Below are 23959 nucleotides of genomic sequence, written 5' to 3'. Positions count from 1 at the left end.
TCAGCAGAAGACTTCTCCATCAGCAGGAGGTTCCAAGGTCACGCTGGGCTGGTCGTCTGGGGAGAAGGCAGAACATGACAGCATGTTACACCAGGACTAGGGCTCTGAAGTGTCTGGAGTTTACACCCTACAAGCAACACAAGAATCTTGAACATTGTTAATAGGGATTTTCTATGTTAATCATTATACTATAATTTGACCTTGACGACGCAACTGGATCGGGCTCTTACCAGACAGCTGCAGCTTGGGACCCTTGCCCTTGTTCTTCTTCTTGTCTTTCTTGTCCTTCTTGGAGAGCTGGAGGAGCCTGGAGGGGAGCTGGTGCTGGGGCTCCCCAGCCTGGGAGGAGGACGAGGAGGAGGAGAAGAGGTTGAGGTTCTTGCCCCTCCTCTTGGAGCCCATCCTGAGAAAGGAGTGGCCAGCGCTGGGGGCGGAGGACGACAGCTCAGCTCTGCCCACCTCCTTCTCTCCGTCCAGGGAACTGGAGCTGAGGAACTTGAGGGAGTCTTCGGAGGTAGTGGAGGGGGTCCGGGAGGGGGGCAACTGGGAGGGGGGCACCCGGGAGGGGGGCACCTGGGCCTTCTGGTGCAGCTCAGCCTGGAAGGAACACGACAACACGGGTCAACACCACCCCACAGTACCAGGAACACACACACACACACACCTCTACACACCACAGTACCAGGAACACACACACACACCACACCTGTACACACCACAGTACCAGGAACACACACACACACCACACCTCTACACACCACAGTACCAGGAACACACACACACACCACACCTCTACACACCACAGTACCAGGAACAGACACACACACCACACCTGTACACACCACAGTACCAGGAACAGACACACACACCACACCTCTACACACCACAGTACCAGGAACACACACACATACACAGATACACCACAATACCAGGAACACACACACACACCACACCTCTACAAACACACACCACAAAACTGTACACACACACACAGAGATAAACCACCACATCAGGAACACACACAAAAATACACCCAGCAACACACAAACACACACACACACACACACACAATCCGTCGCCCCAGCCCAGCCCATCTCACCTCAGCCTTCTTCAGCATCTGCCCCCTCTGCGCCTCCCTGCTCAGCGCCTCCCTCTCTCTCTCCAGCTTCCTCTGAGCGTCCCTCAGCCTCTCCAGATCTCTCTGGTACTCCTCCTTCCAGCGCTGCAGCTGCTGCCTCTCCTCCTCCAGCTCCCTGCACCTCCTGGCGCTCTCCTCCTCCTGCCCGGCCACCTGCTCCTCCCGGGACACCAGCTCCTTCTCGCGCGCCTCCCACTCCCGCTCCCGCCGCCGCCGCTCCTCGACGTGCGCGGCCTGCTGCCTCTGCAGCTGGGCCGCCTCCTGCCTCTGCCGCTCCAGGCTGCGCTGCTTCTCCTGCTCGATGAGGGAGGAGGGCCGCGAGGAGGAGGAGGACGAGAGGGAGGAGGAGGAGGAGGAGTGGCGCGAGGGGGGGGGGGCGCTCGCTCAGGGTCTGCCGCTGGTCCTCGATGTAGGAGTCCTGCTGGACCACCACGGCCTGAAGCGCACACACACACACACACACACAGATACAGATTTAGTGATTGATATACAGTACGTTTAACAATCATCAGGTTAGGGCAGAAGGAGTTACAGTAGAGAGACGACAATAGAGAGAGAGAGTAGCAGTGGAGAGACTCAGAGAGACTCAAAGAGGAGAGACGAAAGGAGATCTACTGAGACGCAGGGAGAGAGAGAGGAGCAGTACCTGCAGGGTGCTAAGCAGGTCGTGGAGATGAGTGACACTGTGGAGAACCTGCTAGAAAACAACACACCATCACAACACACTCTCCATAACGTCCACCATAACCCTAGCCATAACATAACACACATAACATGCAATGAACAGCCCCACTCAATAACTTTACAGGTACAGATTCTAAACCCAGCCTGCTGTACGACTCTCCCCTGCTGAGCTGTGTGTACACAGTGCTGTTGTACCTCATTGTTCCTCTTGAGCAGGACCAGGTTGGTGTTGCCACCCTGTGGATGGGAGCAGAACTACAGGTTAGCTTTGCTACAGCAAGCGGCAGTGTGCGGACAGTTACACACACACACACAGACGCTCGCACACTCACGCTCACACATGTTTAGACACATGGTGTGTTCACACTTACACAGCGACCCCACGCATGAACACATGCACAGGAAACACATTCACACATGCACAGGAAACACGTTCACACATGTGAAAGCAGCAGGACTTGCGGTGATTACACTACCTTCTTTAAGACGCTGTCTGACTCAGTCCTGCGAAGGTCTGGTGAGTCACCGCCCTCTTCTCTGTCTCCGTCTGAAGCAGAAGAACACAACATCACATATCAGAACAGAACAGCAAGGTTCTGCTACAGAGCAACCCCTCGAGTCCTTGTGTGTGTCCTGAATAGACTGGGTGTATAGAAGAAAGTGTGTGTGTGTATGTGTGTGTTAGTGTGTTGATAGAGTGTGTGAGGAGAGAGTGTGTGAGGATAGTGTGTGTGTGGAGAGTGTGTGTGAGGAGAGAGTGTGTGAGGATAGTGTATGTGTGGAGTGTGTGTGTGTGTGTGTGGGTGTAGTGTGTGTGGAGTCTCACTCTTGCTGATGTTCATCTGGTGACTGTCGAAGCCTCCGAAGGTCTCAGCTCGGCGTGGCAGACACACAGCGGCCCCAGGTGCATCCTGGGAGCTCGCCACCACGGCCCCGCCCAGGCCGCTGTTCACCAGCATATGCAGCGTCTCCACTGGACACACACACACACACATCCTGTTTATTACCACTCTCCCCTTTCTCTCCCTCAGTCCCCATCCCCTCTCTTCCTCACTTCTCATGGAAACACACTGAGTGGGTGTGTTGAAGTGATTCAACAGTGAGACCAATAATGAATGAGCATATGTTAAACGTGGCCTTTAACCACGTCTTGACGTCCACCTTATGACCCCACGTCACACGCCAGGCCACCCTAAAGCCAGTGTTCAGGTGTAAGCCACGCCTCCATCCTATTCAACCTACCTTCCTTCAGGGCGTCCTTCATGATTGGTTCGCCCTTGGTGACATCATCAGGAGTGGCCCTGAAGAGCATCCGGCTCCTGATTGGTGGGCTGGGCTCGTCAGGGGGCGGGCCCTCGCTCATGTCTCTGAAGATGTGGATCTTCTCTTCCAATAGCGTCACAATCTCCTCATCCTTCCTTCTCAATTTTTCTGATGGGGGCAGAGGACAGGGGTGAGTATAGGATGAAGACAGGGATGAGTGTAGAGTGAGGGATGAGTGTAGGATGAAGGTGTGAAAGGGGACTAACCTCTGACCTCCCTGGCCTTGCTCTCCAGCTGTCTCCTGTCCTCCTCGTTCTCACTGGGAACACCCTCGTCTTCATCCTTCTCTCTGGAACACCAGCACGACACCATCACCATAACAACACCACCATCACCATGACAACACCACTGCCGTACATGGGGGAGTCCGTGTGTGTGTGTGTGTGTGTGTGACTCACATGCAGTGCATGGCATCCTGTAGTTGCTTTCTTGTGTATATATGTGTGTTTGTGTGTGTATATGAGAGTATACGAGTGTGTGTGTGTGTGTGTGTGTGTGTGACTCACATGCAGTGCATGGCGTCCTGTATGAGTTGCCTCCAGGTGTTCCTCTCCTCCCGGCTACTGGCCATCACCTCCACCATCTCTGGCTTCTCGATCCCCGCCGTGATCAGGAACAGGCCTCTCTCCTCGTTAGCCACCTCCCGCACAATCAGCTTCTGGAGAGAGATCACTGTGGAGCGCTGGTCCTGGGGGGGGAGGGGGGGGGGTGGGGGTTGGGGGTGAGAGAGAGGGAGGAATAAAGAAGAACAGAGAGAAAGATTTCACTTTCAAGGACACTTAATGAACAATGACATGGTTGTGTTCCTTCTCAGGGTCGTGCTGGTGGTGTAGGTGTGGAGGAGGAGAGGCAACCTACCAGAGAAGCAAAAACAAACTTCTGGTCTTTCTCCTGAAGGAACACGAAGACATCTGACAAGAGCATGGCCTGGACCTCTGGAGTACAACACAGGACAGAGAGGTCAGACGGACAGAGGAAGAGAGACACGGAGAGACACAGAGACAGCAAGAGAGGGATAGAGTGATACATAGGGAGAGAAAGATAGAGAGAGAGAGAGAGAGAGAGAGAGAGAGAGAGAGAGAGAGAGAGGGCTCGAGGACAGAGAGGTACAGATCAGAGCAGACAGGTGAAGTCCCTCCTACCTTTCAGGCGTCCTGCAGAGTTCTTGAGCTGCAGCGTCCCATCATGCACCAGCCTGCGCCCCCTGAGCAGGTCCTCCCTGGCGAACATCTGGCCGCTCTTCATCCTCATGATGGACTTGCTGTCTGTGCGTGCGTACACCTCCTTCAGCCTCCGCTTCTTCTCCTGCTCGTTCACCCTGCAGTCCACCGCTGCAATCACCTCCTTCACCTGCCTCAGGGCCTGGCTCACGCCCTCGTAGTCCTCCTCGCTCTCTGCAGAGGGCACAGGAAGTTACATCATTCAGGGGGGACAGGATGTGTCATCTCTCACGGGGAAGAGGTCATCCATCACTCCGTTGAGTCTGTGTGTGTGTGTGTCTGTGTGTGTGTGTGTGTGTGTGTGTGTGTGTCTGTGTGTGTGTGTGTGTGTCTGTGTGTGTGTGTCTGTGTGTGTGTGTGTGTGTGTGTGCGTGTGTTGTACCTTTGGTGTGCTGCAGTATCCTCTGGAGCAGCACTGGGTACTTGGTGATTCGTTGCGTCACTAACAAGATGCATTCTGGGATGCCGAGTCTCCTGACAATTGTGCTGCTCATTTTTTTCTGAGGAGGTCAAGAGACTCAGTCAGTCTACTAGAACAGCCATGGCTGCATCTCAATCAGCTACAGCTACAGGCTTCCTCTCCAATCCCCTACTGTACACTGCAGTTACATAGGAACTATGACAACCAGCAGCAGTATAGCAGCATCCCAGTAGAAGTGAATGAGTACCTTGATGAAGGCTTGGAAGCGTTTGTCCCGTGCGTGGAGGTCCTTGTAGAGGTTGACCGCCTCGTTGTGGCGGCTGCAGAACTTCCCGTACACCTTCTTCATCCGCTCTGCAGTCGGGCCTGAGAACTGGAAAAACAAAAAATGACAAAAAGTTTAGAAAAATAAGTTTGCAAGAAAAACAAGTTTGATGGGTACTTGATGAGGACTGTGTGATAAAAAAAAAAAGGTTGGAAATTTGTGAAGTGAAAAAGTGTAGTCAGCACTTCAACTTTCACCGGTCTTCTTAAACACGAGTATCTGTACTACTACTTGAGTAACAGATGTGTGTCCTTCTGCCATCTCTGTTCCCTAGTAACACGAGTGCTAACCTGCGCCAGAAGGACGTCCCCTATCCTGCGGATGAGGTAGCAGCTGTCGTCCCTGCCGTCGTCCCTGCTGTCGTCCACCAGCGAGGCCCTCTTGCGCTCCAGCAGGCTGGTGAAGAAGCAGGTGTGCAGCTCCAGCAGCTCATCCAGCACAGGCAGCATCCTGCTCAGAGTCTGCCTGTCCAGCTGCACCTCCCTCTGGAGCCCCTTACTGTACACCTCCGACAGGATCCGGAGGGTCCGCACGTGGTGCATCTCTGTCTGGAACAGCTCTGGAGGGGGGGGGGGGGGGGGCGAGGAGAGGGGCGGGGCGGGGAGAGGGGAGGGGCGGGGAGAGGGGCGGGGAGAGGAGAGGGGCGGGGAGAGGGGAGGGGCGAGGAGAGGGGCGGGGAGAGGTGAGGGGCGGGGAGAGGGGCGGGGAGAGGTGAGGGGCGGGGAGAGGGGCGGGGCGGGGCGGGGAGAGGGGCAGTAGCACAACAGTAAAGAAGTTTGACTAAATGGGAAGCACTAAATACAGACTGCAAACAGATGGTCATCACGGTACTGTCAGGGTGTAACTTCATCTCACCGTAGATGACGTCCTGTCTCTTCACCACTTCCTTCTTCTGCTGTTTGACAAACTTCTTCTCCATGCTGAAGCTCCACGAGTCTCCCTCCAGCCTCCTCACCTCCGCCTCAAACTCCCCCATCAGCTGGCTGTCTATCATCTCTGTCCCTGGAACACACACACACACAGTTTAGAGAGTGAGAGGGGTTTGGGAACAGTGGACAGACGAGTTGACATTCATCCTCTATAATCCCATTAGAATTTCATTGTTTATCATTTTAAATATTCAAATATAATATATATTTTTTAACACATCTGAACAGTAATTTCAGCATTCAATTTATATAAATGTTTTCACAATTCTAATTATATTCGACTCCCAAAACGTGTTCCAACAGCCCTAAGGAGCTGTAGTTACACTGAGTCTATATTACCTTCATCTGTGAGGGACTCTGTGGACTCGTTGATCTTGCTGCTCTTGTGCAGAGCCTCAGTGGACTGGGACAGGTACTTAAACCCTCTCAGAGACATGTCCTCCACCACTGGCCTGGAGAGGAGAGGAGGTTAGGAGAGGAGATGAGGAGGTTAGGAGAGGAGATGAGGAGGTTAGGAGAGGAGAGAAGAGGAGAGAGGAGAGGAGGTTAGAAGAGGAGATGAGGAGGTTAGGAGAGGAGATGAGGAGGTTAGGAGAGGAGATGAGGAGGTTAGGAGAGGAGAGGAGAGAAGAGGAGAGAGGAGGTTAGAAGAGGAGATGAGGAGGTTAGGAGAGGAGATTAGGAGAGGAGATGAAGAGGTTAGGAGAGGGGAGGATAGGAGATGAGGAGATTAGGAGGTTAGGAGAGGAGGTGAGAGGGTAGGAGATTAGGAGAGGAGGAGGTTAGGAGAGGAAAGGGGAGGAGAGAGGATGATCTTACCCAGCGATGTTACTGATGGAGATGCTCTTGGAGAGAGGGTTGTGGTTGGAGAAGGAGAGGATGCTGGGATTCCTGCGAGGGGGGGGCATCATTGCCACCTGGTCGTCAGGGGGTGAGATGGCCGACAGGGGTCGTTCCCGTGACAACGAGGATGCTGAATACAAACACATAGTATGAACATGTAAGCTTAGATGGGACCTGAAAGTGAATTTTGACATAAATGTGATTTTCTGTTATAAAGACAATATTAAACCGTGTTTATCATGGTTAAGTTAAACCTTAGCATGAGTGTATTATTACATTTACTTCTCATTGCGACTCCAGGCATAGATGCTGTATCTGGCATGGACTGCTGTTTCTGTTGCTAGACAGACACACAAGCGTAGACACACATGAGCGAACACACAGAGAGAAATGGTGGAAAGTCATTGGAATATGACATCTGGTTCTGATATACTGTGTTTCACTGACGTTAACAGCAGATCTATTTCCTGGAAATGTAGGCAGGACTTCACATGTAGACAGACACACAAACACATGCTGTTCTGCAATGCCAATGAGAAAGTGTGTGGGATTCTGTGTGAGTGTGTACAGTATGATTGTGTGTGTCTGTGATTCAGATTGTAAGCGTGTGTGTGTACAGTTGATTGGAACATACCTTCATCTTGACCTTGGCACAGACAGGCAAGTTCTCCCTACAGCCCTTATGGACCTGAGCGCTGCAGTCTGTAACGACACGGTCATCTCAGAGCCCAGGTTCCATACACGCACACACACAGCAACAGGAAAGTGCAACAAGCTACAGCAGCTCGTAAATAGGAGGTGGCTGAACATGACCTAGATCCTAGACCAACAGTGACTTTGATCTTCCCACACACACACACACACACACACACACACACCCTTAAGACACACACTCAGGCAGAGATATCCTGTAAACACACGGGCCGGCAAATCTGTAAATGCTGAACTGTTAAAATGTGTTAAACATCCCTGCCAGGGAAACGTAGCCCTTTAGCCAGAAGAGGAAGGGGGCGGGGCGTTCCAGGGGTGTTTGCATGCTGCGGACGTGTGCTTGGGTGTTTGTTTTGTTGCCAAGAAGACTGAGCCAGAGGAAGTGGTTTCAAGCAGAACAGAGAGTGTTAGTTACTAGGGCAGAGCAGGGCAGGGTAAGGGTTAGTATTCATTTGAGTCTGATTTGGCACCTGTAGAGCCAAGGTCAACACTTGGCTCCATATTTATTGCACATTACATCCAACTGGAAACAGTAGAAATGTATTTGGAGTAATGACATAGGATAGGGGTCATAACTCAATGAAAGGCCCTATCCATTACTCTAGAGTAGGATAGGGCAGGGCAGGGAGGGCAGGGCAGGGTGACGGTATGTATCCAAGAGTCTTACTGGTGCAGAGGAAGGCTTCTTTAGCGTTGATGGTTTTGCTGCAGTGCTGACACCCAGTGGCGGGAGGTGGTATGGCCAGGCTGAACACATGGCCGTTCACTGTCTTGTCCTTGGACTCCTTTTCCTTCTCTCGACTCCGGTCCTTGTCCTTCTCCTGCACAGAGAGAGAGGCAGGAGACAGTTAGAGAGAGGAGGAGAGGAGGAGAGAGGAGGAGGGTTAGAGAGAGGAGGAGGGTTAGAGAGAGGAGGAGAGGAGGAGGGTTAGAGAGAGGAGGAGAGGAGAGAGGAGGAGAGGAGAGAGGAGGAGGGTTAGAGAGAGGAGGAGAGGAGAGAGGAGGGGGGTTAGAGAGAGGAGGAGAGGAGAGAGGAGGAGGGTTAGAGAGAGGAGGGTTAGAGCGAGGAGGAGAGGAGAGAGGAGGAGGGTTAGAGAGAGGAGGAGCTGTCACTACCACACAGGCAGGAGAACATTGGTAGAACCCAGGAGAACATTGATAGAACCCAGGGTAAGACTGTTAGAACCAGGCGCTACACTGACATAACTGCATAACACTGATATAAGCCAGGAGAACACTGATAAACAGGTTAGTTAGACAGGTAAAACATTACTACCATGCATAACTGTGCACCCTGGTACCCCCACCCCGCCCACACACACACACCTGTCCCCTGCCCACACACACACCTGTCCCCTGCCCACACACACACCTGTCCCCCCTACCTACCTCATCCCCCCCCGTCTCTGCTCTCAGCCTCAGTGAGCGAGTCTGTGCCAGGATCCTCTTACACAACATCACTCCTGTCTGCTTCAAACACCTCTTCCAAGACAATCGCCTCCTGGGCTTCTCTGCTGCCTGTCTGTCTGTTTTGTTGCCTGTCAGCCTGTCCGGCTGTCTGACTGTCTACCTGTCTGCCTGCCTGCTGGTCCGCCTGCCTATCTATCTGCTTTCTTGGCTGGCTGTCTTCCTCTCTTCAGAGTGTCTGTCAGTCTGTCTCTTTGGTATTTGAGAGCTAAACCAGGAAGCCTGCAAGAGAGCAACTTCCTGCCATCTGTGTCACTCGCAAAACTATCTTAAAGACACAGTTATCTTTAAAAAAGGGCTTCTGTGTGTTGTCACAGCTCTGCCTAATGCTGGCAAAACACTGGAACACCCCAGAGAAATGACCCTTATGCCCCCCACCACGAGGCGCCTGTTTCTAACCATAAACATCCAGCCAACCAGCCAGCCAACCAGCCAGCCAACCAGCCAGCCAACCAGCCAGCCAACCAGCCAGCCAACCAGCCAGCCAAGAGATGGGAAACACATTCTTTAAGAAACAATAAGGTGTCCGATACTGAGGAGAGTGGGTAGTGTTTCTAATGGACAACTCTATTGACATATTGATAGTCAAGAGCCAGGTTTGATCTGTGTTCATGAACCTGGCCCTCAGAACTCCTACTTGAGGATCTGAAGATACAGTCACATAATCTTAAAATGAAGTATCATAATCTGAAGATGCAGTTAAATAACCTGAAGAGATTAAATCACATAATCTGTAAGAATAAGATATTACCAGACAACACAACCAGCTTGGATAGGGAAAGTACATCTTCTTCCCCCGCAGTTTTTAAGCAGAAATAAAGATATATTTGAGTCAGGTAGGTGCGATTTTTGCGATTACAGCAAAGATGCAACACCGCCTGTTTCCTGTCCTACTTCCTCTGGTAGCTGCAACGCTCTGCTAGGAGGGGGGCATCTCAATAAGCAGAGAACACGTCCTCAGGATGGGGGCATCTCAATAAGCAGAGAACACGTCCTCAGGACGGGGGCATCTCAATAAGAAGAGAACACGTCCTCAGGACGGGGACATCTCAATAAGCAGAGAACACGTCCTCCCCCGTCACCTCCAGCCTGCTCTGACTGGATATCTAATGACTGCAAGCACATTTCTAAGATTCTTAGATGTTTATTAGATGTGTGCACTGATTACCTGCCCACAAAAGTAAATTCCTTGCTTGTGTACACTTACTTGGCAAATAAACTTCATTCTGATTCTGATCTGATAGGAGCTGATGAGAGGATAAGACTGTGAACTGGGTCCACCTTCCTGGTACAATACTGACCGCACTCACACCTGTCTGGTTCAGAGGGCTGTACGGATGCCCACAGATCAGCACCTATCACAAGCCTAAACAACCAGGAGAAGGGCAGGGGGAGAAGAGGGGAAGGAGGTCATCCTAGACTGTTGAGATGCAGCCTGCATGGTGAGGAGAGGATATTACAGTGCAGCTGAGGAGGATCGGATGACAGACAGACCTAACTCTGACCACACTGTTACTTCATCCATCATTACAAAACCCAGCCCTATCTACTCACGTCCTCCATTCTAATCACACGCCCGAACGACCATGTCACAGAGAGGACACGAAGACCGAGGAGAGGACAGGGAGGACCAGGAGAGAGGAGAAGAGAGAGATGGGCAGGATATAGGGAAGGAGGAAAGGCAGGAGGAGAGGAGAAACGAGAAGAGAGGAGGGAGGAGAGGACACGAGAAGAGAGGAGGGAGGAGAGGACATGAGAAGAGAGGAGATGGATGGAGGAGAAGTGAGAAGAGAAGAGGAGAGGCGAGCGAGGAGAAGGAGGAGTGAGGAAGTGAGAGGTGAGAGGTGGGGGGGAGGAAGAGGTGAGGAAAGGAAAGGAGGAGATGGAGAGAGAGGAAGAGAGAAGGGAAGATGAGAGGAGGAGAGAGATGAGGAGGCCAGGGAGAACTCACCTTGTTCTTCTTACTCATCTTGTTCTTCAGGTAGCTGAAGGTGCGGCTCACCTTGGTACCTGTTCTGCTCTCTGTCTCAGTCCTCAGTGGGCCGGGGTCCTCCTCCGAGATGCTGACACACACACACCAAGTACACACACACCAAGTACACACACACACCAAGTACACACACACACAAACAAAGAAGATACACACAGTAAAAAAGTTAGAGTGGTGTTGGCGCTTCTCACCTGTGCTCTCTGTGTCTATAAGCACACACACATAGTGGACAGTCTCTGTGTAGCAGGTGAGTGGTGGTGATGTAGCAGGTGAGTGGTGGTGATGTAGCAGGTGTGTGGTGGTGATGTAGCAGGTGTGTGGTGGTGATGTAGCAGGTGAGTGGTGGTGATGTAGCAGGTGTGTGGTGGTGATGTAGCAGGTGTGTGGTGGTGATGTAGCAGGTGAGTGGTGGTGATGTAGCAGGTGTGTGGTGGTGATGTAGCAGGTGAGTGGTGGTGATGTAGCAGGTGTGTGGTGGTGATGTAGCAGGTGAGTGGTGGTGATGTAGCAGGTGAGTGGTGGTGATGTAGCAGGTGTGTGGTGGTGATGTAGCAGGTGAGTGGTGGTGATGTAGCAGGTGTGTGGTGGTGATGTAGCAGGTGAGTGGTGGTGATGTAGCAGGTGAGTGGTGGTGATGTAGCAGGTGTGTGGTGGTGATGTAGCAGGTGTGTGGTGGTGATGTAGCAGGTGAGTGGTGGTGATGTAGCAGGTGAGTGGTGGTGATGTAGCAGGTGAGTGGTGGTGATGTAGCAGGTGAGTGGTGGTGATGTAGCAGGTGAGTGGTGGTGATGTAGCAGGTGTGTGGTGGTGATGTAGCAGGTGTGTGGTGGTGATGTAGCAGGTGAGTGGTGGTGATGTAGCAGGTGTGTGGTGGTGATGTAGCAGGTGAGTGGTGGTGATGTAGCAGGTGAGTGGTGGTGATGTAGCAGGTGTGTGGTGGTGATGTAGCAGGTGAGTGGTGGTGATGTAGCAGGTGAGTGGTGGTGATGTAGCAGGTGTGTGGTGGTGATGTAGCAGGTGTGTGGTGGTGATGTAGCAGGTGAGTGGTGGTGATGTAGCAGGTGTGTGGTGGTGATGTAGCAGGTGTGTGGTGGTGATGTAGCAGGTGAGTGGTGGTGATGTAGCAGGTGAGTGGTGGTGATGTAGCAGGTGAGTGGTGGTGATGTAGAAGGTGAGTGGTGGTGATGTAGCAGGTGAGTGGTGGTGATGTAGCAGGTGAGTGGTGGTGATGTAGCAGGTGTGTGGTGGTGATGTAGAAGGTGAGTGCATCTCACCTGTACTCTATAGACCCGGACGTGCTGGAGAACGACCCCGCTCCTATAGGATGAACACAGAGAAGTCAGGAGAAGAGCTAGGCCAATAGCAGTCCAGGGTTCCAAACCGTGTTTTGGATGGCGTTTTGCTGAGTCACGTTTACACAACAAATACAACCAGTAAGTAGCGTAAACTTCTGTAAATAACAATCTGCTCAAGCTTCTCATGACAGATATCTATTCCAGTAGGTCTTCGCTAAATACACTTTCGAGAAATGACTAGTTCCTAGCTGTGGCAGAGTTTATAGGCTAGGCAAATGATTACATTGCGGCTTCATCATGTGACATCCTCGTAAACATGAAGCATTATGAGGTCATAGCGTGTTGTCAGTGGGGGACCTAGTGAGGAAGGTTAAAGGTCAAACGACACTTAACAGGTTCACGACACGACTGATTAACTAGAGTACAACAGCACACACACAAACACACACACAGTACTGCAGCACAGCAGGACTGCACATTTCCTCCTAATATGATGTAACTACACAACTGGGGAGGAAAAGCCGGGCACTGTTACACAATAATAACCAGACACTGTAACAGTGTAAACAGCCAGACACTGTAAACAGCCAGACACTGTAACAGTGTAAACAGCCAGACACTGTAAACAGCCAGACACTGTAAACAGCCAGACACTGTAACAGTGTAAACAGCCAGACACTGTAAACAGCCAGACACTGTAACAGTGTAAACAGCCAGACACTGTAAACAGCCAGACACTGTAACAGTGTAATCAGCCAGACACTGTAAACAGCCAGACACTGTAACAGTGTTAACAGCCAGACACTGTAAACAGCCAGACACTGTAACAGTGTAAACAGCCAGACACTGTAAACAGCCAGACACTGTAAACAGCCAGACACTGTAACAGTGTAAACAGCCAGACACTGTAAACAGCCAGACACTGTAACAGTGTAAACAGCCAGACACTGTAAACAGCCAGACACTGTAACAGTGTAAACAGCCAGACACTGTAACAGTGTAAACAGCCAGACACTGTAAACAGCCAGACACTCTAACACTGTAAACAGCCAGACACTGTAACACTGTAAGTGTAAACAGTCATACACGGCAACACTGTAAACCGCCAGACACTGTAACACTGTAAACAGCCAGACACTGCAACACTGTAACACTGTAAACCGCCAGACACTGTAACAATGTAAACAGCCAGACACTGTAACAGTGTAAACAGCCAGACACGGTAACAATGTAAACAGCCAGACACTGTGACAGTGTCTAGTGGATATTCTTCTTTATATTATCCTGAAACTATTTCTTTACAAGACTCTGTGGAGCGAGGGTGGGGGCAGCCCGTACAGTTCTGAAGGAAACACGATCCCTTTCAGCATCTGTGAAGCCCAAAAGGAACACTTTGAAATGTGTTTATGTGGATTTCAAACAAGGGAAAGAATGGTGGAGGAATGAGTTGACCTCCAGTGGAAAAACTGAGAAACACGAAGAGAAAAGCTTCCTGGAGAGAGAAGGGAGAGCCAGCCCAGATATGAATGGAGGGAATGTGTGAACAGAGGAGGAGAGGAGAGAGGAGGAGAGAGGAGAGGAGGAGAGAGGAGAGGAGGAGAGAAGGGAGGAGAGGAGAAGGGAAGAGAGGGGGAAAGGAGAGAGGAGGAGAAGGGAGGAGAGGAGAAGTTATGTCCAGTCACATGGTGGGTTCCTCCAGACCGAAGAACAGCCTGGCCTCACGGCTGTTCCCACAGATGACTGTAAGTCTTAAATAACCACAGAGGAAGTGATGATGATGAGGATGATGGTGATGATGATGTTTCCAGATGTTCCACTGGATGCAAGACAGAGTTCTCTTTGCTCAGCACCAGCAAGCTGCAGCCTGGTTTTCAGTCGCCAGCAGAGAGAGAGAGAGAGCAGAGAGAGAGAGAAAGAGCAGAGAGAGAGAGAGAGAGACCAGAGAGTAGCAAGAGGGAGAGCAGAGAGAGAGAGAGACCAGAGAGTAGCAAGAGGGAGAACAGAGAGAGAGAGAGAGGGCGCTGGACGAAACATCCTCGACAGCCGTGATAGATAGGAGGACGTCTGAGCAGATAACACTTATCTGTTTGAATGAAACTGTAAGATCAGACTCATCAGGTTTTGTCATAGCAAAGCTCTAAAATGCTGCGTCTGTCTGACTCAGTCTCAGAGATGCAACGTACTGCAGCACTGGAGGAAGCTGCACCCCCCCCTGATGCCCCAACCTGGGCTGGGCTGAGGAAGGCAGGGTCTAGTCCCGGGTTAGACCAGACTAGACACAGTGTTACGGTGTCAGGAAGTGGATTAAAGGGACAGCACACCCATTTACAGTGACAGGGAATGGATTAAAGGGATAGTACGTCCATTTAGGCAACACGCAGTAACGTAGGAAGCTAGCAGGGCAGGACGGGCCACGCAGGGAATTCTGGGTACTTACGCACACCCTCCTCCTCGTCACTGGAGGAGGAGCCAATAGAAAAGAGCGTTTTGGGCTTTGGGAGGAGGAGCGGGGAGATGCTGAAGGAGAAGGAGATGCGTCTCCTGGGTCGTGGGCTTCTGCTGGCTGGGTCACCAGGGTCACAGACAGGAGACACAGGGTTAACACAGGGGAGTCAGGTGGCTGAGCGGTGAGGGAATCAGGCTAGTAATCAGAAGGTTGCCAGTTCGATTCCCGGTCATGCCAACTGACGTTGTGTCCTTAGGCAAGGCACTTCACCCTACTTGCTTCGGGGGAATGTCCCTGTACTTACTGTAAGTCGCTCTGGATAAGAGCGTCTGCTAAATGATTAAATGTAAATGTAAATGTTAACAGCTACACAGGAACCCAGAGGTCCCTGAGGGGGGGGTCACCCTGCAGGTGGGGGGGGCAGGACCTTGGCACAGCCCACTAGAGGACCTGAGAGAGACCATGCTAGATGTCTGTTCCGTATGTGTACAGCTAAAGGGCATGCTTGGGCTGTTTTATACACACAGCTGGATTATCTACCGGAACACTCTAGAGATCCAGAAGAGAAGCTGGAGCACCCTGAGAGAGGAAAGGAGAGACAGAGAGAGACAGAGACAGTGAGTGAGAGAGTGAGAGAGAGAGAGAGAGAGAGAGAGAGAGAGAGAGAGAGAGAGAGAGAGGAACGAGAGAGAGAGGAACGAGAGAGACAGGAAACAGAGATAGAAGGACAGGAGACTCACCGTCCAACTCCCTGTGGCTGATGGTTACCATGGAGATGGACTTGGTGAGGGGAAGGGGCATGGAGGAGCAGCTGTGTCTGGTGGTTAGCACTCTGACTGACCTCTGGAACACACACACACAGGAGAGACAATCAGGATGGTGTGTGTGAGCGTGTGAGTCTCTGTATGCGTGTGTGTGTGGCGGTATGCGTGTGTGTGTGTGTGTGTGTGTGTGTGTGTGTGTGTGTGTACCTGGCTGTCCAGGCTGCTAGCGTCTCCCAGGTCAGACTCCTCCTCGGTCAGGGAGACCAGAGAGCCTCTCTCCTCCCCCTCCAGAGGGGGTGCACGCCCTGCACACTCTCCCCGCTCTGAGGCCTGCTGGCTGGGGCAGGGCTGGGCTCCAGCAGCCCCCGGTGCTGGCAGACCTTCCAGACTGTAACTGACCACACAACAACAACATTCTGTTCTGTAACTCCATGAAACTTAGCATGAAGGTTACATTAACTACCATGTAACTACATAGCAACACATTACTGTAACGTTACATTAACTACACTGGTGGCTAGACACAGAACAGGACTCCCTTGTTAAACAGTGCAAACATTTGACCTGTCGGTGTACCAAGCTTACATCACTGCTCAGGAATACTTGGTAAATGTTATTTCTGATAACTCATGAATAACAATGCTTTCATAGTGTTTGTCCACTGACTGGCATACCTCCTGGTGTCAAAGTGTTCCTGGGCAGGGATAGGGCTGCTGGACAGACACCAACTCATACTGATGGATGGATGGATGGATGGATGGGGATGCGTGAAAGAGAGAGGAAGAGAAAGATGGATGGGTATTGAGAGTGGAGAGTATTCATGAATGACACAAAATGTAACAAAAAAAATGTGATCACCATATTGTATTGTAGAAAGGTGAGGATGAGGAGGAGGGTGAAGATTAGGAGGGGGACAAGTGGGAGGGGAAGGAGGGGGAGGAGAGTCCGGAGGGTGAAGGTGAGGGGAAGGAGGGGGAGGAGAGTCTGGAGGGTGAAGGTGAGGGGAAGGAGGGGGAGGAGAGTCTGGAGGGTGAAGGTGAGGGGAAGGAGGGGGGGAGGAGGTAACTACCTTCTCCTATGAGAGGTCGGCTTCACAGGTTTTTCTTCCAACTGAGTTCTCAAAGAACTGGAAAAGGAGGGATGGAGAGAGCGACGAGAAGAGAGGAGGGAGGGAGGGATGGATGGAGAGATTCAAATTGAATGAATAAATAAATAAGTAAATGGTTCAATGAATGACTGGGTATGTTGACTGAATGATTGAGTAGAAGCGGCTACTGGAGTTCATATGGGCAGAGGAAGTGATGTCATGAGGTTAATGTAACAGTACAGTCTCTCTCCCGGAGCAGCTTCTCACAGCTGTTTTCCCAGGTCAGGGTTCAGGGAGCACAGTTTGACCTACACTAAGTTTTCCCAGCATGTTTACTTTCAGACTACATTAAGATGTACTGTAGTACAGCATTCAAGCCCCTGAGGGGTAGCCATGGTTCAACACACACACACACACATTTATATAGAGACACACACACACAGACATACATACGTACACACATACAGTATCTGGTGTAGGAGTCATGTGAGGACAAGCTCTGAGAGAGGAACAGCCTCTAATACAACGGGTGTGTGCGTGTGTGTGTGTGTGTGTGTGCGTGTTCGTGTGTGTATGTGTGCGTGTGTGTGTGTCTCACCTGCGCTGGCCCATCTCTGTCTCTGCTGCGGGGTTCTTCCCTGGCCCCCAGCTGTGCCTGCGGAACGGAGAGAGAGAACGGGCGGAGGAGTGGAGGACAGCCGGGCACACCTCCGTCAGCTTGTCCTTCCTCTCCTCCTCCTCTCCTTCTCCTGCCGTCCGCTTGCCGCCTGTGGAGTTCCAGCCGGGCCAGGGGCCGCCAGACACGCCCGAGCCCGCCGACGGCCCTTCGGTCTGGGGTGAGGGAGGACCAGGACCCAGGCTGCTCACCTCCTCCATGGAGGAGCAGGACACTGACACCTGACTGGATCTGTCTCTCAGCCCACAGACAGGCACCTCTACCTGGGCACACAGAGCAAGCAGAACCCCTGTCAACCATGGAGCCTGGTGCTGGGGACAGAGAGTTCCCTCTGCTACACTTTCACCGTACACTTCTCACGCACGGCTAAACTCATAATCTTGTTTGCGACAAATCTTTACAAAGTGTAATTTTTACATTTCGGTATAAAAGGAAGCATTACAGCATAATGTGTGAGTGTGAGTATTCACCATAGAGGTTTCACTCAAAAAATTGATTTTTGTGTTTCTATATATAAAAAGTATTTGTATTCTACGTCCCGTCCGTAGCATCTAGTGTGTAGTAATGTATGGTTTGTTATTGGTTAGGTTTGTGTGTGAGCCAGCTATGTAGCAAGGCTTTTACGCACACATAAGCAGGGAAAGTTCTTATAAAAAGTGACATAACATCAACGGAATGCACACACACACACAAGTTCCAGGGCGGTTACACACCCAGCCCAGTGATGCAGCACTCCCAGGGAATGCCAGGGAGCTAACTGCTAACAGATGCTAACTTCTGTTAGCATAGCCATGTCATCTCATGGCTATGCTAACTTCTGTTAGCATAGCCATGAGATGACACAAGTTACCCCAGGCTAATGCAAGCTGGTGAATGAGATCTTATCAAAGGCTACTTCAGGTCAAATTTTTCAGGCTAAGATGTGCTAAACCAGGTCTGTTTGTTTCGTACCGTAGAGAAAGCACTTATGAATCACAAGGATTTAGAGTACAGTAAATATATGAATAATAATAAATAATACACTAAAAGTACAGAAGTTTTGGTGATGTCATCGCTTTTGAGTTGATACTGACTAAGTTGTACTGACACATGCATCCTGTTGAGCGACGTTGGATAATGTAATAATGTTGCTTTAGGACAGAACTGTTATGTGGTGATTTATAGTTCAAACCAGAGAAGTACTAGTAGTAGCAAAAGAAAGAGCGCTGTAACCAGCACTTTCATCAAACTGCTGCCTAAATAAAGATGAGCTGTCTTTGTGAGGTTCGTTTCAGGGGTGCAACACATGCTGACACAAGATAGTCATGGATGCTAGGAGCTAACGCAAGCTAGTCATGGATGCTAGGAGCTAACGCAGGTTAGTCATGGATGCTAGGTGCTAACGCAGGCTAGTCATGGATGCTAGGAGCTAACGCAGGCTAGTCATGAATGCTAGGTGCTAACGCAGGCTAGTCATGGATGCTAGGAGCTAACGCAGGCTAGTCATGGATGCTAGGTGCTAACGCAGGCTAACGTGTGCTAGCGCTGGTTGGCAGAGCGGTTTATAGGGTAATAACCATGCAGGGACGTTTATGGGGAGCAGACCATGGAAAGTCCTCCAGAACTAAATGACTCTGCCTGATCTCCCTCTCTCTCTCTCACACATACACACACACAATGCTTATACTAGGAGCTTGCTGATGATGTCATGTAAATGAGCGGGAAGGCAGAGGAAGCTAACCTACTATGTGTGTGTGTGTGTGTGTGTGTGTGTGGGTGTTTGGTGTATGTGTCTGTGTGTGAGTGTGGTGTATGTGTGTGTGAGTGTGGTGTGTGTGTGTGTGTGTGTGTCTGTGTGGTGTATGTGTGTCTGTGTGGGTGTGTGGTGTATGTGTGGGTGTGTGGTGTGTGTGTGTGTGTGTGTGGTGTGTCCCAGAGTGTTTACCTTCCTGAAGACACTGTCGTTCCCCAGCTCAGCTCTGACCGGACTGTCCACATCACTGGTGGAGGAACACAGGCAGGTGGAGACAGACACTTCCTCAGTCTGCCCACAGGGGGCACTCTGGAGCTCTGGAGAGAGAGACAGAGAGAAAGAAAGACGGAGAGAGAGAGAGAGAGGGGGGGAGGGGGAGAGGGAGAGAGAGGGGGGGAGAGAGAGAGAGGGGGGGGGGGGAGGGGGGAGAGGGAGAGAGGGGGGGAGAGAGAGAGAGAGACAGAGAGGGGGGGGAGAGGGAGAGAGGGGGTGAGAGACGGAGAGAGGGGGGGGGAGAGGGAGAGAGAGAGAGAGAGAGAGAGAGAGAGAGGGAGAGAGACAGAGAGAGAGGGGGGGGAAGGGAGAGAGGGGGGGAGAGAGGGAGACAGAGAGAGAGAGAGAGAGAGAGAGAGGGGGGGAGAACGAGAGAGAGAGGGGGGAGAGAGAAAGAGGAAGAAAAGAGGTCAAATATATTGCAGGTATTCATAACCTTTACATTTCTAAGCATTTAAAATACTCTGATCCTTTTTAATGTTGTATGGAATTTGTATGGTGACACCTCCTTCCATCCATCTGTCAAACTGTTAAAATAATAAACTTGGGACAATCTTTCACACAAAGGGTCAACACATAGAACAACAGACAAGTTAAACCCACTTAATGCTTAACTCCAATTATACCAGATAGTTAAACTGGCACAACACCGTGGATCTACTCTCTTCCTCCTGCGCTCGGCAGCAGTGTTGCATTGCTGACTGCAACCCTCAGGGGACAGGAAGCTGATGTCACCTCCTAATAACACATGAGATCATCTCTGGCCTGCTCTGAAGAAGCTGTTTTCAGCTCTCACCCCTGCAAACCCCTCATCATACCTCACCCCTCCCCTTACCTCCTCACCCCTACCAGCCCTCCCCTTACCTCCTCACCCCTACCAGCCCTCCCCTTACTTCCTCACCCCTACCAGCCCTCCCCTTACCTCCTCACCCCTACCAGCCCTCCCCTTACCTCCTCACCCCTACCAGCCCTCCCCTTACCTCCTCACCCCTACCAGCCCTCCCCTTACCTCCTCACCCCTACACAGTCCTCCTGGGTCTGCTACACGCTTGTCCAAAGTGGGTTGGGGTAGAAGAGAGAGGGTTGCAGAACTGTGTCTGTGTATATTTCTCATAATGAGTTGATCAGTTTCAGTGAAACTATTTGAAAGACATGTTTGGTCTGCCTCATAGCTCAGCACGTTTAGGACAGGCCCCTTCGTAGTACTGCGGTGGGCAAGTCAAGCCAAGCAACCCTGAGTATTGGAAAGCGTTTGCGTGAAAGTAATCGACCCAGGTCTGACAAACCTACCGTTGCAGTCATTCCCAGGATTCAGACGAGTATTACAAGTGTCTGAGAGTGGATCCTTTTACGTTTCGGTGACAAATAAAGAGCGAGGGCAGCCTGTCGGACAGGACTGTGATTCCACCCTGCCCAGAACCAGCCGGCTGGATAACACCCTCTGGCACATTTACAGTAATGCTGATCAATGCTGTCCTTGTCTAAGTCAACCTAATTAAAGCCACGAGCCTGGGGACTCCCTCTTACAACAGGACTGGGCTCTGCAGGCCTCAGTGCACCTCCCCCTCCTGTCAACCCTCTCCACAGGTCCGCACATCTCACAACTACCCCTCTCTATCTTTCTATCTATAACCATCCATCTCTTTCTTCATCTCTCCCTCCCTCGCTAAGCAGCGCTCTGCAGAGCAGGGTGTCTTAACGGGGAGCGACGGCGACTCAGGGGCCCTGCCTGGAGGGTCACATGACCCCTGCGTCTCCATGCTCCTCACGGTGCCCCTCACCTGTGCTCTCCTCGGGGGTGGTGGGGATCTGGACCGGGGCGTCTGAGCCGGGAAGGAACGGGTAGAAGGTTTCCTTTTCTCTGTGGATCTGGGGAAGAGAGAGACAGTATGACAAGGAGACAGTGTGAGAGAGAGACAGTGTGAGAGAGAGACAGTGTGGGAGAGAGAGACAGTGAGAGAGACAGTGAGAGAGAGAGAGAGAGAGAGAGAGAGAGAGAGAGAGAGAGAGAGACAGTGTGAGAGAGAGACAGTGAGAGAGAGAGAGAGAGAGAGAGAGAGAGAGAGAGAGAGAGAGAGAGAGAGAGAGAGAGAGGAGAGAGAGAGAGAGAGAGAGAGAGAGAGAGTGTGAAAGACAGAGACAGTGTGGGAGAGAGTGTGAGAGTGACAGACAGACATATGATGGATAAACAGACAAGAGTCAGAGAGTGAGAGAGCACAAGATCGGAAACATTTTTTATTTTGATTTTACCCAGGGGCTCAGTGTTAGGTTTAAAGCAATGATGCATAGGATAAAAAGTTGTGTAACAGTCTATTGAGCATCCTATCCTATCAGTCTTGTACACTTCCTGCTTCACTACAGATCGAGTCTTTCATATGACCAGCAGGAAGTGTACTTCACTGCTGAAGTGTACAGCAGTGAAGACCTCCTGTCCTCTCCTGTCTCCTCATCTCCCCTCTTCATAAATCACACCCACCTCTCGATCCACCAGACATGTGACCCCTGGACTTTACACACACACCATGAATGTGTGTGTGTGTTTTCAGCACGTGTGTATAACAAAGGCGTTCACCCTAATCACCACACACACACACGTGCGCACTTCCCAGTCCTGGCTACAGTTAGGTCATTGTTCCGCCCTTACAGCGCTGGACACAGGGTCCGAGTGTGATGATCTCAGGGGCCTGGGGCTCTGTAGGAGGGACCCTCCCTGGCCTCTGAGTCCCACACACAGCTGCTCCTCCCTGGGGACAAAACCTCCACGTGACCTGGGGCCCCCTGCCGGCCGCTCCGGCCAGACACAAAGGCTCTGTCCCAGAACACAAGGCCACTGTAGGAGGGAGGAACATGGGGAAGATGAGGATCTCCAGGACAGACCTTCTACAGAGCCGTACGACAGTGTGTCATATTGGTTCATACACACACACACACGCCAGACCTCCTCACAGACATACCATGTCAAATCCTCCATCGGGAAGAGACCCTGGACCAGGATGTTCATCAGTGTGGGGAGGGTCATCACTTCATCATGACACTCTCATCCCAGTGTGCTCAGCAAAACAGTGTCACATATTGGGCTAAAACTGTCAGGGGTGTCTGTGTGTGTGTAGGCGACACCTGCCTGTCTTTCCATCATGCCTTATCGCTGCCTGTCTGTCTGAGACAGAGCGAGGGGAGAGGTGCAAAGTTTCATTAGAAAGTCTCTAACAACCCAGACAGAGCTGAACTCACACATACCACAACCAAACAGTTCATTCTAGACCAACCCTCAGGACAGGGCTTTGGAATAGAAGCTCTATGGGCTCTATGGGTATAGATGCTCTATGGGCTCTATGGGTATAGATGCTCTATGGGCTCTATGGGTATAGATGCTCTATGGGCTCTATGGGTATAGATGCTCTATGGGCTCTATGGGTATAGATGCTCTATGGGCTCTATGGGTATAGATGCTCTATGGGCTCTATGGGTATAGATGCTCTATGGGCTCTATGGGTATAGATGCTCTATGGGCTCTATGGGGTATAGATGCTCTATGGGTATAGATGCTCAATGACTAAATGTAAATGTAAAAAGAGATGGCTATTTTTAGTTATCTTAGAACTACAGGAGAATGCTCTCTCTCTCTCTCTCTCTCACCTGCCCTCCCTCCTCCCTCCCTCCCCCCTCCCTCCTCCCTCATAGACCCTCCCTCCCTCCCTCCCTCCCTCCCTCCCCTCCCTCCCTCCCTCCCCCTCCCTCCCCTAGACCCTCACCCCTCCTCCCCCCCTCCTCCCCCTCCCTCCCTCCTAGACCCTCCCCCCTCCCTCCCCCCTCCCTCCCTCATAGACCCTCCCCCCCTTAGGTCTCTCCTCTAAACATACAGCAGCAGCTAAACCAGGAGCTGTTATACAGCGCTCTTAACCACTCTACCAACAGACAAATCCCACAGTGTGTGTGTGTTGGTGTGTGTGACGTCTGGTTGTGAAGCCCCAACCCCCCACCATGACACGGGGGTGACCAGAACAAGCGGAGTAGGTTGACGCTGTCACCCCCCATTCAGACTAGATGTAAAACACAGATGATGAGCCTTTGAAGCTGTTTGGAACAAAGAGCTCATTTGGCACAACAGCCCCACTTTAACATCCCAGAAAGCCTCAGCGGAGAGGAGCTTTTAACACTGAGATGCTGCCAGGTTCAAGGTTTCCAGCGCTCCTGGGCCACTCTGCTGCTGCAGGAGAAGCAGTCTGGATACGAGGCAGCTGTCACTGTAAACACGTCTAAAAGAGGCTTTTACAATACACAGAAGCCCCAGTGTTCCTAAACCATCCCAGTGTCCCATACTGTCCCATATCCTCGACACAAAACTCCCGCTGTGTCTCTGGAACTGGTCTCCCCTGGTCTCTCCCGGTATCTCCTGGTTGGTTCTTGGTCTCTCCTGGTCTCTCCTGGTCTCCCCTCCCCTGGTCTCCCCTGGTCTCCCCTGGTCTCCCCTGGTCTCCCTGGTTTCTTCTGGTCTCTCCTGGTCTCTCCTGGTCTCTACTCAGAGACATCTTTTCACAGCTGTAATCATATTCCCCTTACCACCCCACCCCCCCCTTCTTTCCCCGTTCAACAGAGAGATGGGAGAAACAGAGACGATGATGAGGAAGTTGATGA

The 23959-nt window shown here is 51.4% G+C and overlaps 1 protein-coding gene across 1 annotated transcript in view; it reads right to left on the bottom strand.

The window, feature by feature from the left end:
• The window catches only part of akap13 (A-kinase anchoring protein 13), a 24737-nt gene continuing 778 nt past the window's right edge, over positions 1-23959 (bottom strand). Inside the window, exons 2-32 of the mRNA XM_067234142.1 lie at positions 21106-21193; positions 19244-19368; positions 17242-17582; positions 16626-16682; positions 16231-16290; positions 15764-15950; positions 15533-15635; positions 12326-12368; positions 11013-11124; positions 8262-8415; positions 7518-7585; positions 7160-7223; positions 6860-7013; positions 6380-6492; positions 5967-6113; positions 5402-5670; positions 5034-5159; positions 4748-4865; positions 4288-4539; positions 4004-4080; positions 3652-3833; positions 3352-3434; positions 3065-3253; positions 2649-2795; positions 2299-2369; positions 2018-2059; positions 1785-1835; positions 1516-1574; positions 1100-1478; positions 231-597; positions 1-56 (exon numbers count right to left, since the gene is read on the bottom strand). Of these exons, the coding sequence (XP_067090243.1) occupies positions 1-56; positions 231-597; positions 1100-1478; positions 1516-1574; positions 1785-1835; positions 2018-2059; positions 2299-2369; positions 2649-2795; positions 3065-3253; positions 3352-3434; positions 3652-3833; positions 4004-4080; positions 4288-4539; positions 4748-4865; positions 5034-5159; positions 5402-5670; positions 5967-6113; positions 6380-6492; positions 6860-7013; positions 7160-7223; positions 7518-7585; positions 8262-8415; positions 11013-11124; positions 12326-12368; positions 15533-15635; positions 15764-15950; positions 16231-16290; positions 16626-16682; positions 17242-17582; positions 19244-19368; positions 21106-21193 (4284 nt within the window). The remainder of the gene's footprint in view (positions 57-230; positions 598-1099; positions 1479-1515; positions 1575-1784; positions 1836-2017; positions 2060-2298; positions 2370-2648; positions 2796-3064; positions 3254-3351; positions 3435-3651; positions 3834-4003; positions 4081-4287; positions 4540-4747; positions 4866-5033; positions 5160-5401; positions 5671-5966; positions 6114-6379; positions 6493-6859; positions 7014-7159; positions 7224-7517; positions 7586-8261; positions 8416-11012; positions 11125-12325; positions 12369-15532; positions 15636-15763; positions 15951-16230; positions 16291-16625; positions 16683-17241; positions 17583-19243; positions 19369-21105; positions 21194-23959) is intronic.

The sequence above is a fragment of the Osmerus mordax genome, chromosome 4 (genome assembly GCF_038355195.1).
Source record: "Osmerus mordax isolate fOsmMor3 chromosome 4, fOsmMor3.pri, whole genome shotgun sequence".
NCBI lineage: Eukaryota > Metazoa > Chordata > Actinopteri > Osmeriformes > Osmeridae > Osmerus > Osmerus mordax.
Note: the sequence above shows the minus strand (reverse complement) of the source record. Positions and strands in the feature narration are given on the sequence as shown.